The 14,788-nt window shown below is 32.8% G+C and overlaps 1 protein-coding gene and 1 long non-coding RNA gene across 4 annotated transcripts in view; one reads left to right on the forward strand and one right to left on the reverse strand.

Moving 5' to 3' along the window:
• Positions 1 to 14,788, forward strand: part of LOC143083389 (uncharacterized) — a 169,602-nt gene that overhangs the window by 138,275 nt on the left and 16,539 nt on the right. Inside the window, exons 12-13 of one of the 2 annotated variants that reach the window (XM_076259647.1) lie at positions 6,591 to 6,748; positions 7,207 to 8,427. In XM_076259647.1, the coding sequence (XP_076115762.1) occupies positions 6,591 to 6,748; positions 7,207 to 8,427 (1,379 nt within the window). Of the gene's footprint in view, positions 1 to 6,590; positions 6,815 to 7,206; positions 8,428 to 14,788 lie in introns of both variants that reach the window. The other variant, XM_076259646.1, reaches the window with a different exon arrangement.
• LOC143083387 (uncharacterized) lies at positions 9,733 to 14,781 on the reverse strand. Of its 2 annotated transcripts, none has more exons than XR_012980676.1 (3): positions 14,574 to 14,781; positions 11,527 to 11,725; positions 9,733 to 10,122 (listed from the first exon to the last, which is right to left on the reverse strand). It is a non-coding gene; the product is annotated as an uncharacterized LOC143083387 (long non-coding RNA). The 2 variants fall into 2 exon arrangements; XR_012980675.1 differs by lacking the exon at positions 14,574 to 14,781 and adding an exon at positions 13,716 to 13,917.

Below are 14,788 nucleotides of genomic sequence, written 5' to 3' on the forward strand. Positions count from 1 at the left end.
CAGTATTGTGCAATAGCAAGAAGTTTTCAATTGCACAGTATTGCGCAATAGCAAGAAATCTTCAATTGCACAGTATTGTGCAATAGCAAGTATTTTCAATTGCACAGTATTGTGCAATAGCAAGAAATATCTAATTGCACAATATTGGGCAATAGCAAGAAATTTCAATTGGAGTTATCTTTCTTTGTCCAGAATAGTAGTTGAATCAACTTAAATCAGTGTTTTATACAATATACTATGTATATTCACTTTTACTACCAACTGATAAATTAAAACAATCTTTACCATTCAGTGATAACAAGCACTTTTTTTACATTTTGATATTTTATGATGTATTTAAATGAGTGATTATTGTTGCAAACTCCATTAGAAATTTGAATTGAGATCGGTTTTGGAATAAAGGATAGGGGGATGTGAAAAAGAAATTGGGGGGGGGGGGGGGGGGGGGAGTGGGTTCAATTTTTCTCATTTGAAATTTCATAAATAAAAATAAACATTTTTTTGAGAGGATTAATATTCAACAGCATAGTGAATTGCTCAAAGGCAAAACAAAAATTTTAAGTTCATTAGACCACATTCATTCTGTGTCAGAAACCTTTGCTGTGTCAACTATTTAATCGCAATCCAAATTTAGAGCTGAATCCAGCTTGAATGTTGTGTCCATACTTGCCCCAACCGTTCAGGGTTCAACCTCTGCGGTCGTATAAAGCTGCGCCCTGCGGAGCATCTGGTTCGGGTTGATGTCAATATGCAACAACATAGTGTATTGCACAACATAAAAAAGGGGGGTATTTTCAATTTTTGGAGGGGGGTAGGTCAATTCGCAACACCGAAGAGCGAAACCAAAAAAATAAGTATAAATTCAAATTTTATAATCAGTTTTAAGTTCTTCAACTACAGTTATTCTGTGTCAGAAACCTATTATGTGTCAAATATTTAATTACATTCCAAATTCAGACCAATATCAAGCGTGGATAGTGTGTCCATTTTTGTCCGAATGGTTAAAGGGTTTGACATCTCATCATACATCAAACAGCATCATCACCATCACCGATCATCACCTTCATCAACAAAAAACGTATGATGTTGTGAGCACCCCATATAATGCTGTGCACACTTCATATAATGTCGTGAGCACTTCATATAATGTTGTGACCACTGCATATAATGTTTGGATCACTGCGTATAATGTTGTGAGCACTTCATATAATGTTGTGAGCACTTCATATACTGCTGTGAGCACTTCATATAATGTTGTGAGCACTGCATATAATGTTGTGAGCACTGCATATAATGCTGATTATTAACATAAGGCAGTCATGGCATTCCATATGTTAAAGTATTGCTATTTCAATTTCAACATTTGCATTATAAAAATAACAAATAAGTGAGACATAACTGTGTGATTACAGTTTATTTTTATGACTTTATGATATGACATTGAGGATCCTGGAGTTATAGAACTTTATTTGTTTAAAAAGCGACGGGCATATCATGTGCTTATTGAGCAGCTCTTTCTTAATATATACAATGCATTGTAATAGTTAGATACCACCAGACGTTGGTTAAATTCTCATTAAAGAATACTACAGCAATTTCTTTTATTAAACTTTCTTTTCTGCAAGGAGTCTATAGCATGTGCAAATTATGTCACAAGGATATTACTAAAGTTGTGGTTAAGTCAATGATAACAAAGCAATAATCTCCATTTGCCTTTTTTGTTATCATTTATGGTTCTGCCAGATGCTTATTTATTCATTTTGGAATGATCAACAACCCAGGTAAACATTATCCAACGCAGTTTATTTTAATTGATTAATTCACAATCAAATTAGTTAACATTTCAACATTAACTAAATATTAAATGTATTCTGATATGAGTTCTGGTTTGTCAAACAGTTATTTTTAGACAGAAATTAAGCTAAATTTTGGATTTCGGATGTTATCTTTTGAAGCAAGACTACCTGTTACCAAACTCGGTTGGTAAATGCCAAAACTCGGTGATGAATTTTGGATGAATACATTTAAAGTCAAGATGGTCAAAGTCCACAGCAGATTGATAGTCTAAAGTTTTGACAAAATTTATCTTTGCAGATGGTATCTGTTGTATATTATGTATAACTTTAACCAAACTTGGTTTAACATGTCAGATGTTATTGGAAAAACACTTATTATGTTTTCGGTTCAGTAAGTTAAAGGTCAAGGGCATAGCAACTATTTATAGACTGATTTGTTTGGAAAAGTTTTGTTACTTTTTGAACTGTATGCCAAACAAAAGTGAAAGATACTGAAGATAAAAAAAACGTTCAAAAAGTAAACAACAGTATACAAAGTACAACATAGAAAACTCAAGAAAAAACAGTATCTGATGTGTATCTAAAACATAAAACAGTTAGAGCAAAACTGATAAAAAGTCGAGGTCTTACTTCTCTGAAAAATTCCGGGAAAATGGACAATCTGTTTCGAAGTCATTGCTCTTATTTTTTGTATTGTCTGTTTAATATCTTGAAATAAAAAAGAAAATGTCATAAATAAAGTAATGGAAACGTTTTGTTCTTAATGACGATTTGACCTAATCTTGCATTTGTTTTGTTTATTGTTTGGTAAATTGTCTTCTAACCTTTTAAACACAGGGAGGAATTAAGTGCAGGCAGCAAGATAAGATCAACAAACAGACCAACTTGATGGAAATCGTCACATTACTCCCTGTTGGAATAATTACTGTGAATTCATTTTTAGATTTTTTCCTTAAAACTCTAATAGTTTAGAAAAAAAATAGAAAAATGATCAGCTGGATGAGATTGTGATATTAACAACTTATGAATGCAACTCTCTGAGATCAAGATGAAAGTGAAAAGGTGTGAAATTTAGCAGACTCCTTTATTGCCCTTAAATTACAGTTTTATTTTACAAATGTGTTTCATTATGCAGATTATTTCTAAACCTCCTAGAGATTAATTAACACTGTAAACGGTAAAACAAGATCATTGATACCAGTTGTACAATATAATTATTTCATTGATTGATTGAATGAATTAATAATTAATTGGTGTTAAACACCACTTTCAGCACTATGTCTGTTTTGTTGTTGTCGGTTTTTGCACCACTGGGTCGATGCCACTGCTGGTGGACGTTTCGTCCCCGAGGGTATCACCAGCCCAGCAGTCAGCACTTCGGGGTTGATATGAATATTAATTATATGTTCATTTTTATAAATGGTCTGTTTACAAATCTGTGAATTTTTCGAAAAACTAACTTGTTTTCCGTGAAATAAACAGAAAATAATCAGACGTATTTGTCATTGACTGCCCTCATTTTTGATACGAAAATAACAAAATCGGCCACCATATTTTGATCCTATTTACATTATATTTACGTACTGTTTATAATCCTCCAAAGAAGGAGCACACCCGAATAAAGAAAGATAACAATAGACAATATTTTATTCGCACAAACACATTTACATTAAATGGTTATGGATAACTCAATCTGATTTTTTCCTAGCATTGAGTAACCCATTTACATATTCTAAAATATGTCTACATACTTCTTTTTAAGAAAATATATGTTTAGGTATTTTGAGTTATGGGAAAAGTTAAAGAGGGTCTTAGTAGCAGTGTTGGTAGGGTGCCTTGGTCATCTTTTTCTGTATTCTTTATTTTTGATACAATTTTTCACTGTTGCTATATATCCTAACATTGTGCATTTACTTAGCACAGCTGTTTTGTGTTGTATTGCCATTAAGCACAGCAGGGGTAGAAAGGTGAAACTGGTAAAATGTGCCAGACCATAGCAACAGAATGAAACAGGTCACCTTTCAAAGCATACTGCATATAAAGCTCAACTGTGCCAAGCAATGATCTAAAAACTTGTGTGACAAGCTGCTTGACAAGTTTTTCAGCCTAAAAAGTAGAAAGATAGAGTTCTATATGGGCTTATGATGTTGTTCTTGTATAACTTGTGATTCAACGAATAAACACAATGTTTGATTAATATCTTTTATTAAAACATGCCCTTTTCATATTATCATATCACGCGTTAAATGCCCTTTTTCAGGATTGGCACCCTGCCCTTTTGAAATCCTAGCTGGAACACTGCTAAGGATGTTCTTACCCCCATGAGTAGATTACCTTAGCCGTATTTGGCACAACTTTTTGAAATTTTAGGTCCTCAATGCTCTTCAACTTGTATTTGTTTGGTTTTTTTAACAATTTTGATCGAGCGTCACTGATGAGTCTTGGGTAGACGAAACGCGCGTCTGGCGTATAAAATTATAATCCTGGTAACTTTATATTTTAGAAGGTGGAATACTTCGATGCTCATACTTTGTATATAATTAGATGCCTTATGTTATGAAGTTTCCGTCTGTTATATGTCCCTTGTCCTTGACCTCATATTCAGGGTTCAGTGACTTCTTGAAATTTCTCTCTTATTAAGTTTATTAGGATAACAATATGTAGTACATGCATGTTAGAAATTATTATAAATTAAGGAATGTATCTCCCTCATGCAAAGCTCTTATTCCTTTCACGGATTTGACTATACTTTTTGGACCTTGTTGATTCTAGCTCTATATCTTTTATATAAGCTTTGGATTACACATATTTTGGCCACGAGCATCACTGAAGAGACATGTATTGTCGAAATTCGCATGTGATGCGGGAAAATTGGTACCGTTAATGTTATTGCTACCACTGGGTCGATGCCTCTGCTGGTGAACTGTTAGTCCCCGTGAGTATCACCAGCCCAGTAGCCAGTACTCCGGTACTGGAATGAAAATACGGATTTTTTTTGCTGCTACAAAATGTTAGAAATTATTATAAATTAAGGAATGTATCTCCTTCATGCAAAGCTTTGATTTCTTTCACAGATTTGGCTATACTTTTTGGACCTGGTGGATCATAGCTCTACATCTTTTATACATGCTTCGGATTTCAAATATTTTCGCCATGAGCATCACTGAAGAGACATGTATTGTCGAAATGCGCATCTGGTGCAGAAAAATTGGTACCGTTAATGTCATTGCAAGGTCCTCATGCCCGTCAGACAGCTTTCATATGACCTCGGCCTCATTTCATGGACCAGTGAATAAGATTAAATTTTCCTGGTCTATTCCATATATTAGATACTTGAAACAATAAGTCTTTTATAATTGGTGTATAGAATGAGTGTAAGGTGTATATGTCAACTGGCAGGTGACATCTGACCTTGACCTAATTTTCATGGTTTAGTGGTGATGTTAAGTTTTTTTGTTTTTTTTTTGGTTCTTTTTTTATAATACTATATGCAATATGTCAACTGTATTTGTTGCATGGAAATATTTTATAACTCAACATACTGAAGCTGCACACCAAATATAAATTATCATTCCCTTAAAAAAAAAACCAAAGAAAACTGGATGACAAATTTCATTGTACAATGAGTGTTGTAAAATGATAAACTGTTAGCAAACAGGAAGTGGATACACAACAGATATAACAAGAGTGAACACGCTGAAATGTCTCGCATGTTCATTGATTTTATGTTTATAGTCCTAAATTTCTGAATATATAGTTTTACTACAGGTATCACATTAACTCAACATAATTAAAGAACATGAAGCCAAAGTCAGATAAACTAAACCATAATACATATGCACCTTACAATCATTGGATACACAAAATATAGCTGATTTGTTGCTTATAGTTTCTTAGAAACAAACTTGCTAATTAGGTCAAGGTCAAATAAAACCTTTTACCAACAAATGCCATAGATATTGCTTATTAAGTCTTCTCAGAGTAAGGTATTATTAACCTCCAATTCATGACTTATTTATGAATTGAATAATTTCTAGTGCTGAAAACCATTGACCTGGGATTTGTTTTTGGGTGTGAATTTAAGGGCTGACTAAGAATTTCCTGAATTTTGATAAATAAAGAAATAATTAAGGTTCTAATTCCATCAGTCAAAGTTGACTTTAGATGAAATTTTCTATTTAGTATATATGCCTTTTGGTTATACAACTCTGAACATGTTTAGGTCTTATACATTTGGCTTTCAAATCTTTGAATTTGAGCATTCCTTATGAAGGTTAATAATGTTTATCTAGAAAAGCGCCTCATACGCACAAAATTAGTAAGACAAACTCAAACAGAGTTAAGACATTTTCAGACAAATAGAGACAGTATACATGACTTGTTTCCCACGATAGAACAATGCACTTAAATTACATGTACATCTGAAATAATTTCTTTCGCAATGATTTTGATGATAAAGTAAAATAGAAACAGTAAATGCAAAGGTCAATAATCAATTAATAGTAGAAAATGATTGACACAGTCCATTATAAAAGCCGAAAATAAAATGTTATTTTTAAGCCAGACAACTTGTTATCTTGTAATAACTATTTTTTTGTGAATTCGTTTCTGCATTGCTAGTATCTGCTATAATTTGAAAATGTTGAAAAGTGAACTTTAGCTGTTTATCTTCTGGTCTGTTGATCTTTTGTGAATTGCTATCTCATTATCCATCATAGTACCTCATTTATGCCATCAAACTCGACTGAATGGTGATATGATTTTTTTATACATTTTATACACATTTCTTTGTAGATTTATTCCAATTGTGGATGGATTCAATACACTGTTACAGTAGATTGGAAGAGGACAGAAATGAATCTGATGTCAACATGAGAACATCAGATGATCTTGATCCACCGATAGTTATTGTTGGCACTTGGAAAGATGCCTTGATCTGTGATGTAGAAGAGGTATTGGAAATTACAAAATGTTGTTGTGCCACTTGGAAAGAAGCCTTGATCTGTGATGTAGAAGAGGTATTGGAAATTACAAAATGTTGTCGGATGTTTGTATAAAAAAGAAAATGTGGTATGTTTGCCAATGAGACAACTCTCCAAAAGAGACAAAATGACACAAAAATTAACAACTATAGATCACTGTACGGCCTTCAACAATGAGAAAAGCTCATACAGCAAAGTGTTTATTTGTACAGATACCTGTTTTACTGTTTCACCAGACTAACACATATTACATATATTGACAATATATAAATGCAAGCTTTATCACATTATAAGGTTAAAAGTGTTTATAGGAAAAGCAATCCGTTTTAATAGTTTACAAAAGATCTTTCAACAATTTCTGAAATATGATATAGTACAATAAACCCATCATGCATGTATGTAGATAAGAGGATTCATTTTTTGTTTAGCTTAATGGTGCATGCAAAGAAAATATTTTAAAGTATGTAGAGAATATCTCAGACGATGAACTAGGACATATTAGGCAAGAATACTTCATTTCCAATACAGAAGATAATCCCAGTGTATTCCAGCAAATACGGGAAAACATCCTAAATTTAGCAAGAACAATGAGAACATGGAATACAGATTATCCTTTAAAATTTATTCAGCTTGAAAAACGACTTCAAGAAAAGAAGAAGGTGTTACCTATTATTTCCTTTCAAGAAATTCAGAATATTGCGATTGATACTCCTCAGCCACTTAATGATGAAGAACTTAGATTGTTCCTGGAATTTCACCATGAGATCAGAGCCTTAGTTTATTTCAATGATCTTCCTTCTTATATTATTTTAGACACACAGTGGTTGTCTGATGTTTTTAGATGTATTGTCACGGCCAAACAATTTAGTGCTATTAGTTTAAAAAATACAAACAAATGGAAAGAATTGTATAGTACAGGCAAATTGCATAGCGCGGTTTTAGACGACATATTTAGAAAAAGTGAAAGCATTTTTTCCAAACACAAGGTTCATATCCTGAATGTTATGGAGAAATTTGATATCATTATACGTCCTAACACATCGGAAACTCAAAGAGATGCTGGTGATGACATACCTCTCTATTATCTACCTTGTATGATTAAAGCAGAACCGGAATGTGATATATACGAAATGTTTAATGTGACGGAAAACGTATGTACTAAGTCTACCTGGTTATGTTATATGTTTAGGTTTCTACCACCTCATTTAATGAATCATATAATTGCGTCACTGTGCAGGAAATATAACGTTGCAGAAGTTGTCACTAAGGAACAGACAAGACAAATTACTCTTTTTAGAAGCTCGGCTGTCTTTGAGTTACAGAAAACGACAAAATTGAGAAAATTACTAATTATGAAAGGTCCAAATATTATTCAAATTCAGATTTGGCAGTTTGGTAAGCAAGTTGAAAGAGGTTTGTTCAAATACATTGCAGACTTTGTGACAGGGGAAATAGTCAAGTTAATAAGTACAAGATTCAAGATGTCCAATGTAAGATTTGAGTTGAAGTGGGAATGTGGCCAAACAAAACCAGAGTGTGTGACAGGATCATTTGATTATAGTGAAGATGAGGAAATAAAAGAATATTATTGTGAGACATGTACTACTACACACACATTCACTGGTGAATGGTCAGATAAAACATCTGATGTAAGTTTCATATTTTACATGGTATATGTATTGTATATAAGAAATGTGTAATTATATTGTACACTGGTTTATACCATTTTCAGTCCTTCCATCTACCTATATCCTATGAAAGTTTTCCTTGCTTTTCTCATGGGTACTAAAGTTATAGTTATTGAGTGATAAAAATATTATTTGCACAGGTCAGTGTGTTCGTTATTGAAGAAATAATTCAAGGGGCTTGAATTTATACTAATTTTACCACAGGTTGCTTCTTTATGCCGAATATTTTACAGCGAGAATGAAATGTCAGCATAAAGGGCAAACCCGTGGTAAAATCAGTATAAATGCAAGCTCCCATGGATTATTTCTATGTTATAGTGCAAATATGGCAATTATTTTGGATGGAGGCGTTCTTGGTGAAGGAAAAAAATTGCCATTCCTATAAAGCTCAATTAAGACGTTAAAGAACAGAGCAAATGGAACTAGTGGCATGCTTAAACTATTACAATAACGTATTTGGATAGGTTTGAATGTTTGTAAATGATAGCTTAATTACTTGCATGTCACACAAAAACATATGACGTGGGAGTACAATCGGAACCGCACGAACAATATATTCATATTTTACCATGGGTGTGTACTCAAAGCGTATAATGGACGTCATGTTAGATTTCGATATATATGGGTTAAGTAAATTCTATATTGGGTTAAAGCTTTTCTCTCACCACATACAATTTAATATTATAACACTGGACACTTTTAATTTGCAAAACACTCATTTGCAAATCCGCCGCCGCCTCAAACAAGAGCTACAATATCATGTATATAACCAAAATGTGCAGAATTACATGGGATTCAATAATTTCATTGGTTTTCTACAGTTACTTTCATATTTATTTTGCAATTTGAATTATAAAAACATGGGATTTTCAATATCCCATGGGACAGGGCAAAATCCCATGGGATTTACCATTATCCCATGGGATTTTGGTTAAATCCCATGGGATTTTTTTTTGTCCCATGGGATTATTGTAGTCCCATGGGATATTTGTTGTCCCATGGGACAAAAAAAATCCCATGGGATTTTTATTATCCCATGGGATTTTTAATATCCCATGGGACAAATTAAAATCCTATGGGATTCTAATTGTAAATATATAGATATAAATAAACAGTAATGTGTATGTTACAATGTATTCTATTTGGTAGTAAATTATTATAAGATGAATCTTTTTAATTGAATATCTTTTTTTCTTGGGAAATGTTAATTTAGCATATTGTTCTTTAACTGTTCAAAACTAAACTTTTAAACAACAAAGCAGATAATGTAAGTATCAATATATGTTTATTCATGAATTATAGAATACTTTCTTGAAACACAATTATTTGCCATTTGAAATCAATAAAAACTCTATTGTTAGGCTTAACATACTAGTAGCTATTTAAGTAAATCTATTTTTTTCACAATATCCCTCAACACAAAACATTAATAGTTTCTTATCATCCAGCATTGTTTGATGGTATAGTCCACTTTTTGGACATTCAGCACAGAACTTTGACATTATTGTGGTTTCAATATTTTTTTGAATTTAAAAGAACTTCAAATCATTGACTGAGTGATGAAAATAATAACTGATCCAACTTTTTTCTTTGAATTTATTCTGGTCTTGTTTCTATGTTTTCTCCATTTATTTTAGGTGGTGAATTTCAATCCTTCTGAAAAAGAACCAATAAAATCTAAAGTAATGGATTATACAAAATTGTTTTCATACATGTAGCAATAATATGATTTTCAATAAAAATAGCTATGCGGTATGGATTTTACTGATTGTTAAAGGTTGTCCAGTGTCATCAGTTGCTAACGGCCTACATCCTTTGGTCTCTGATGGAGGGTTGTCAAACTAGCAATATACCACATCTTCCTATTCTAATACCATATAACAATCAATTAATTTATTCTTCTTTATAAAATTTGGGTATTTTCCCAAGTTATATACATAATATATATATATACTGTAAATTCGGAATTAATGCAAGTTTTTTTTTATTGCGAAAAATGCAACGGAGTTGTAAACGCAATAATTTAAACTCGTATTATGAAATATTTTATATGGATTAAACAGGATTTTTCAAAATCGTAAAATTTAAAATCGCATTTAAGTCTAAAATGACAGAATCGCAATAATAAATGCACGCAATAATTTATTTTACAGTATAAAGATCAATGTTAAAAGTTAAAACTTTAGACAACTATAATAACATTCCATTATTCACAAGAATTTGCAATATATTATACAAAATGCAGATAACAGAAACAATATTTCTTTAAGCTTTTGAAGTTCAGACAGATTTCAATTTGTGTTTTATTTCAATGAAAAAATACCTTGAACATATTGGAAATTATAACATTGATACAAACAAAATATGTATGTTTTATCCTTTTTTTTTGTGTTGTTGGCTTGCTGTCTCATTTTAATATACATTTAAACATACATCAATAATCTTCTTCTTTATTAAAAGTAAAAATGGGATATTTTTGATTTTGATATCCCAAAACATTATAGTTCTATCACATAACTTATTACCAAGTTCAAAAACACCAATGTGTTTGATATTAATTTTAAGACATGTATAAATGTTCCAGACCATATCAGTATTCGGATCTTACTTTTATGGTCCAGAACTTACAGTCCCACCATATGTGTACAGTCAGACCATTTAAGTATACTTGTACTGTCTGGTACCAGCTCAACCAAACCTGTGTTTTTATTTTAACTGCAATTAAACTTTTTGTATTAATCTATTAAAGATTTCAGTTATGTTGATCTGTACTGTACATTTGTTTGTAATAAACTTGGCCAACTTCTTAAAATTGGGCAGACTGTATGCGTACAGTCCAAATACTTGTTTGTTCTGGAACATAAACATGATTAACAAGCATTTGGCAGGATGTCATGCTAAAATCCCATTAATATTAGTACTAAATTTTGATTATATACATGTAAATCCACAAGTTACTTACTGAAATTCATGGTGAACACTCACCAAAAACTTACAATTTAGAGGAAAGACTGGAAAGATGAATGCACTAACACTATCAAAACAGAGCATAAAACTTACCGAAAAACAAGATGTTTTACATTTATCCAGGAGCAGGATAATTGAAAAGTTGTTTTTTTCTTTCTCTGCTGTCCATCATATAACCTTTGAATTCATTCATGCAAAATATGAAAATCTGCAAAGGTAAGACCTAGAACCTCAACTTATCCACATTTTGAATTTTGAACTGCATACTTGTCCTTTTCATCTTGCTGACAACCTAAACATAAAAAAATGATAAAAACATAATTCTAGATTGAATTTGTGTTTTTATTTTTGTTGGTACATGTACAAACAATTTTCCCAACTTTAAAACGAAAACATCATCACCAAAGAGGAGGTCATACTAACCTCCGAAATATTTAAACAAACCGAAATTATTACTTGATTAAGATCTTGTCGTAAATTAATGACATAGATACTCTTATTTTTGAAAACTTGATGTCTATTGCATTCTTATATTCCTTTGTACGAGAGTATGCATATTAAGATGGACTCCATGGACTTTAATCTAAGCATGATTAATTTTACAGTCACTGACAGTTTTTCAGCTCTATGTGTACATTTTGAGAGAATCTTGCAATACAGTATATTCTGATATTCAGAACTTATTGTGAGGTTTTTATTAATACAACTGAAAGCTGTATCTCGTTTTCATTTCTGATACATATTTATGAGCTGAAGACCAGTGCCGAATTTTTCTCACTGCATTGAAGACCCATAGGTGACCTTCGGCCGTTGTCTGCTCTTTGATTGGGTTGTTGTCTCTTTGTCAAATTCCCAGTTTCCACTTCCCATTTTATATCATGTATGCTGATTTTTCTTAAATTACAATATTCAATCATGCAATTTTGTCTATTATTGAAAATACGATAAGCAAAAATAAATGCACAAAAAATTTAACATTGTTATATATATGTAAAAGACTTTTTTTTAAATTCAAAACAGTTGCCTACACTGTTAATTTCCTTGTTTGATTTCATATTTTTAAAGCCTTTATAGCTAGCTAGATGGTATGCCGGGGCGGATCCAGCCATTTTAAAAAGGGGGGTTCCCAACCCAAGACAAAGGGGATGATCCTATATTCATTTGATTTGCTTTATTGTCTCATACAACAATATATATGGTTTGACGGTGGGGATCAGGGATCCTGAAATTTTTTCACCTAACCACTGGATGACAGGGGATCTCAACCATTTAAAAGTTTCTCAAACATGTTGGGGTGGGGATGAACCCCATGGACTCTCCCTATATTTCCTTTGATTTGTTTTATTGTTCTATACAAGAATATATAAATATGGTTTAGGGGTGGGGATCTTGACCGTTTACAAGTTTTCAAACTAGAGGGGGTGGGACTTCACTTTTATTTTATTTCATTATTAATTTTATTGTCCCCGACAAGAATATATATGGTTTAGGGGTCGGGATCTGGATCGTTCACAAGATAATAGCACATTCTCAAATTGAACAGAGTGGGGTAACCCCCAAAGACCTCCTTTTAATTTCATTTGATTTGTTTTATCGTCCCATTCAAGAATATATATGGTTTAGGGATGGGGATCTGGACCGTTTACAAGATAATAGCATATTCTCAAATTGAAAGAGGTGGGGATTACCTCCCATGGACTCACCCTCCCTTCTTTCTTCCCCCCGAAATACCTTTTAATGAGCCCCAATGCACAGATAGTTCACAGTATTTTCCCTTGATTTACACTAAAGAATATACACTATACAGGTGTAATTTTTTTTTTAAAAGATAATACAACTGAAGACCACCATTACCACAGTGGTGGATCCAGAATTTTTCATATGTGGGGCCCACCGACTGCCTAAGAGGGGCCTGCTCCTGCCATGACTCAGTGATTCCATATATAATCAACCAATTCTTTTCCCAAACAGGGGGCCCTGAACTCCTGATTCCCCCTTTTTTTTCCTCATTTCAATCACCCTGATATAAATTTAGTTTTATCACTTGGTTTGAATTCCCCAATAATTCTTATATACCATTATTATAATATCAACATATTTCATTTTTGATAAATGAAAGGCAAAAGTTTTCTATGGGTAGAAATGGATAGTGGGAAGCTTTCAGATTCACACCATGCCGGTGGCTGTGTTCAAAGTGCTGGGTTTTTATGACCCTCGTTGTTTGCGGACTAACTATTTAGGCCAGTGGTGGATAATAGTGTGCGTGCATTAATATTCTATACCTTCTTAATCAATATATTCAAATACTGACGGCAAGAGTTGTAATGATGTATCAATGTCTTTTTGAAATCACCGTGCTATTTACATGTGGGATCGAGAATGCAGGGGAAGGAAACTTGTCAATTATGTTTATTTCTAAGCCAAAATAAAATGAGCCGCCGTAAAATTAACCTTGGGTAATAACAGTGCATGTAAGGCTCGTCTCGGAGGGGTATCTTTTTTTCTGTCTTCTTTTTATGCCCCACCTACGATAGTAGAGGGGCATTATGTTTTCTGGTCTGTGCCTCCGTTCGTTCGTCCGTTCGTTCGTCCTCACGGGGGGGTCTCAACATGGGATTTTGGGTACAGGTGTGCAGCTGGGATTTTAAAAACACCCCCCATTCATATATTGAATAATTGTGAAATCCCTACCTATATATTTCACAGCGAAATCATAACCCATTCATATATTTATCAGCTCAAATAGTACCTATATCGGTCAATTACTACCTATTGATATATTTCCTCGGTAAAATTGCACCCCATTGATATATTTGACAGATCAAAAAAGGGACCCATTCCAGCGGCACATATGTATATACCTTTATATAGGAAGAGACCCCCCCCCCCCCCCCGTGTTCGTCCTGTTTCAGGTTAAAGTTTTTGGTCGAGGTAGTTTAAAAATTTTGATGAAGTTGAAGTCCAATCAACCTGAAACTTAGTATATATGTTCCTTATGGTATGGTATTTCTAATTTTAATGTCAAATTAGAGTTCTTACCCCAATTTCACGGTCCACTGAACATAGAAAATGATAATGCGAGTGGGGCATCCGTGTACTGGGGACACATTCTTGTTTTAGTTATATTTTTAATAACTTACACTTTTTTCCATTATTCTCTTTCTTTCACTATTCTTTATTCCTTTTTTTTCTTTGTCCTTTGTTCTCTATTCTGTTAATTCACATCCATACCCTCTTATGTGTATGTGGACTTACTGTAGTTTATTTTTTAGTTCTGGCAGAGATATTAGATACAATATATATGTCTCTGGTTCTGGTATTATGCGATAAGTCAATTTCTTTTTCATGCAGTGTC

This window comes from Mytilus galloprovincialis, chromosome 7, assembly GCF_965363235.1.
Source record: "Mytilus galloprovincialis chromosome 7, xbMytGall1.hap1.1, whole genome shotgun sequence".
NCBI classification, from domain to species: Eukaryota; Metazoa; Mollusca; class Bivalvia; order Mytilida; family Mytilidae; genus Mytilus; species Mytilus galloprovincialis.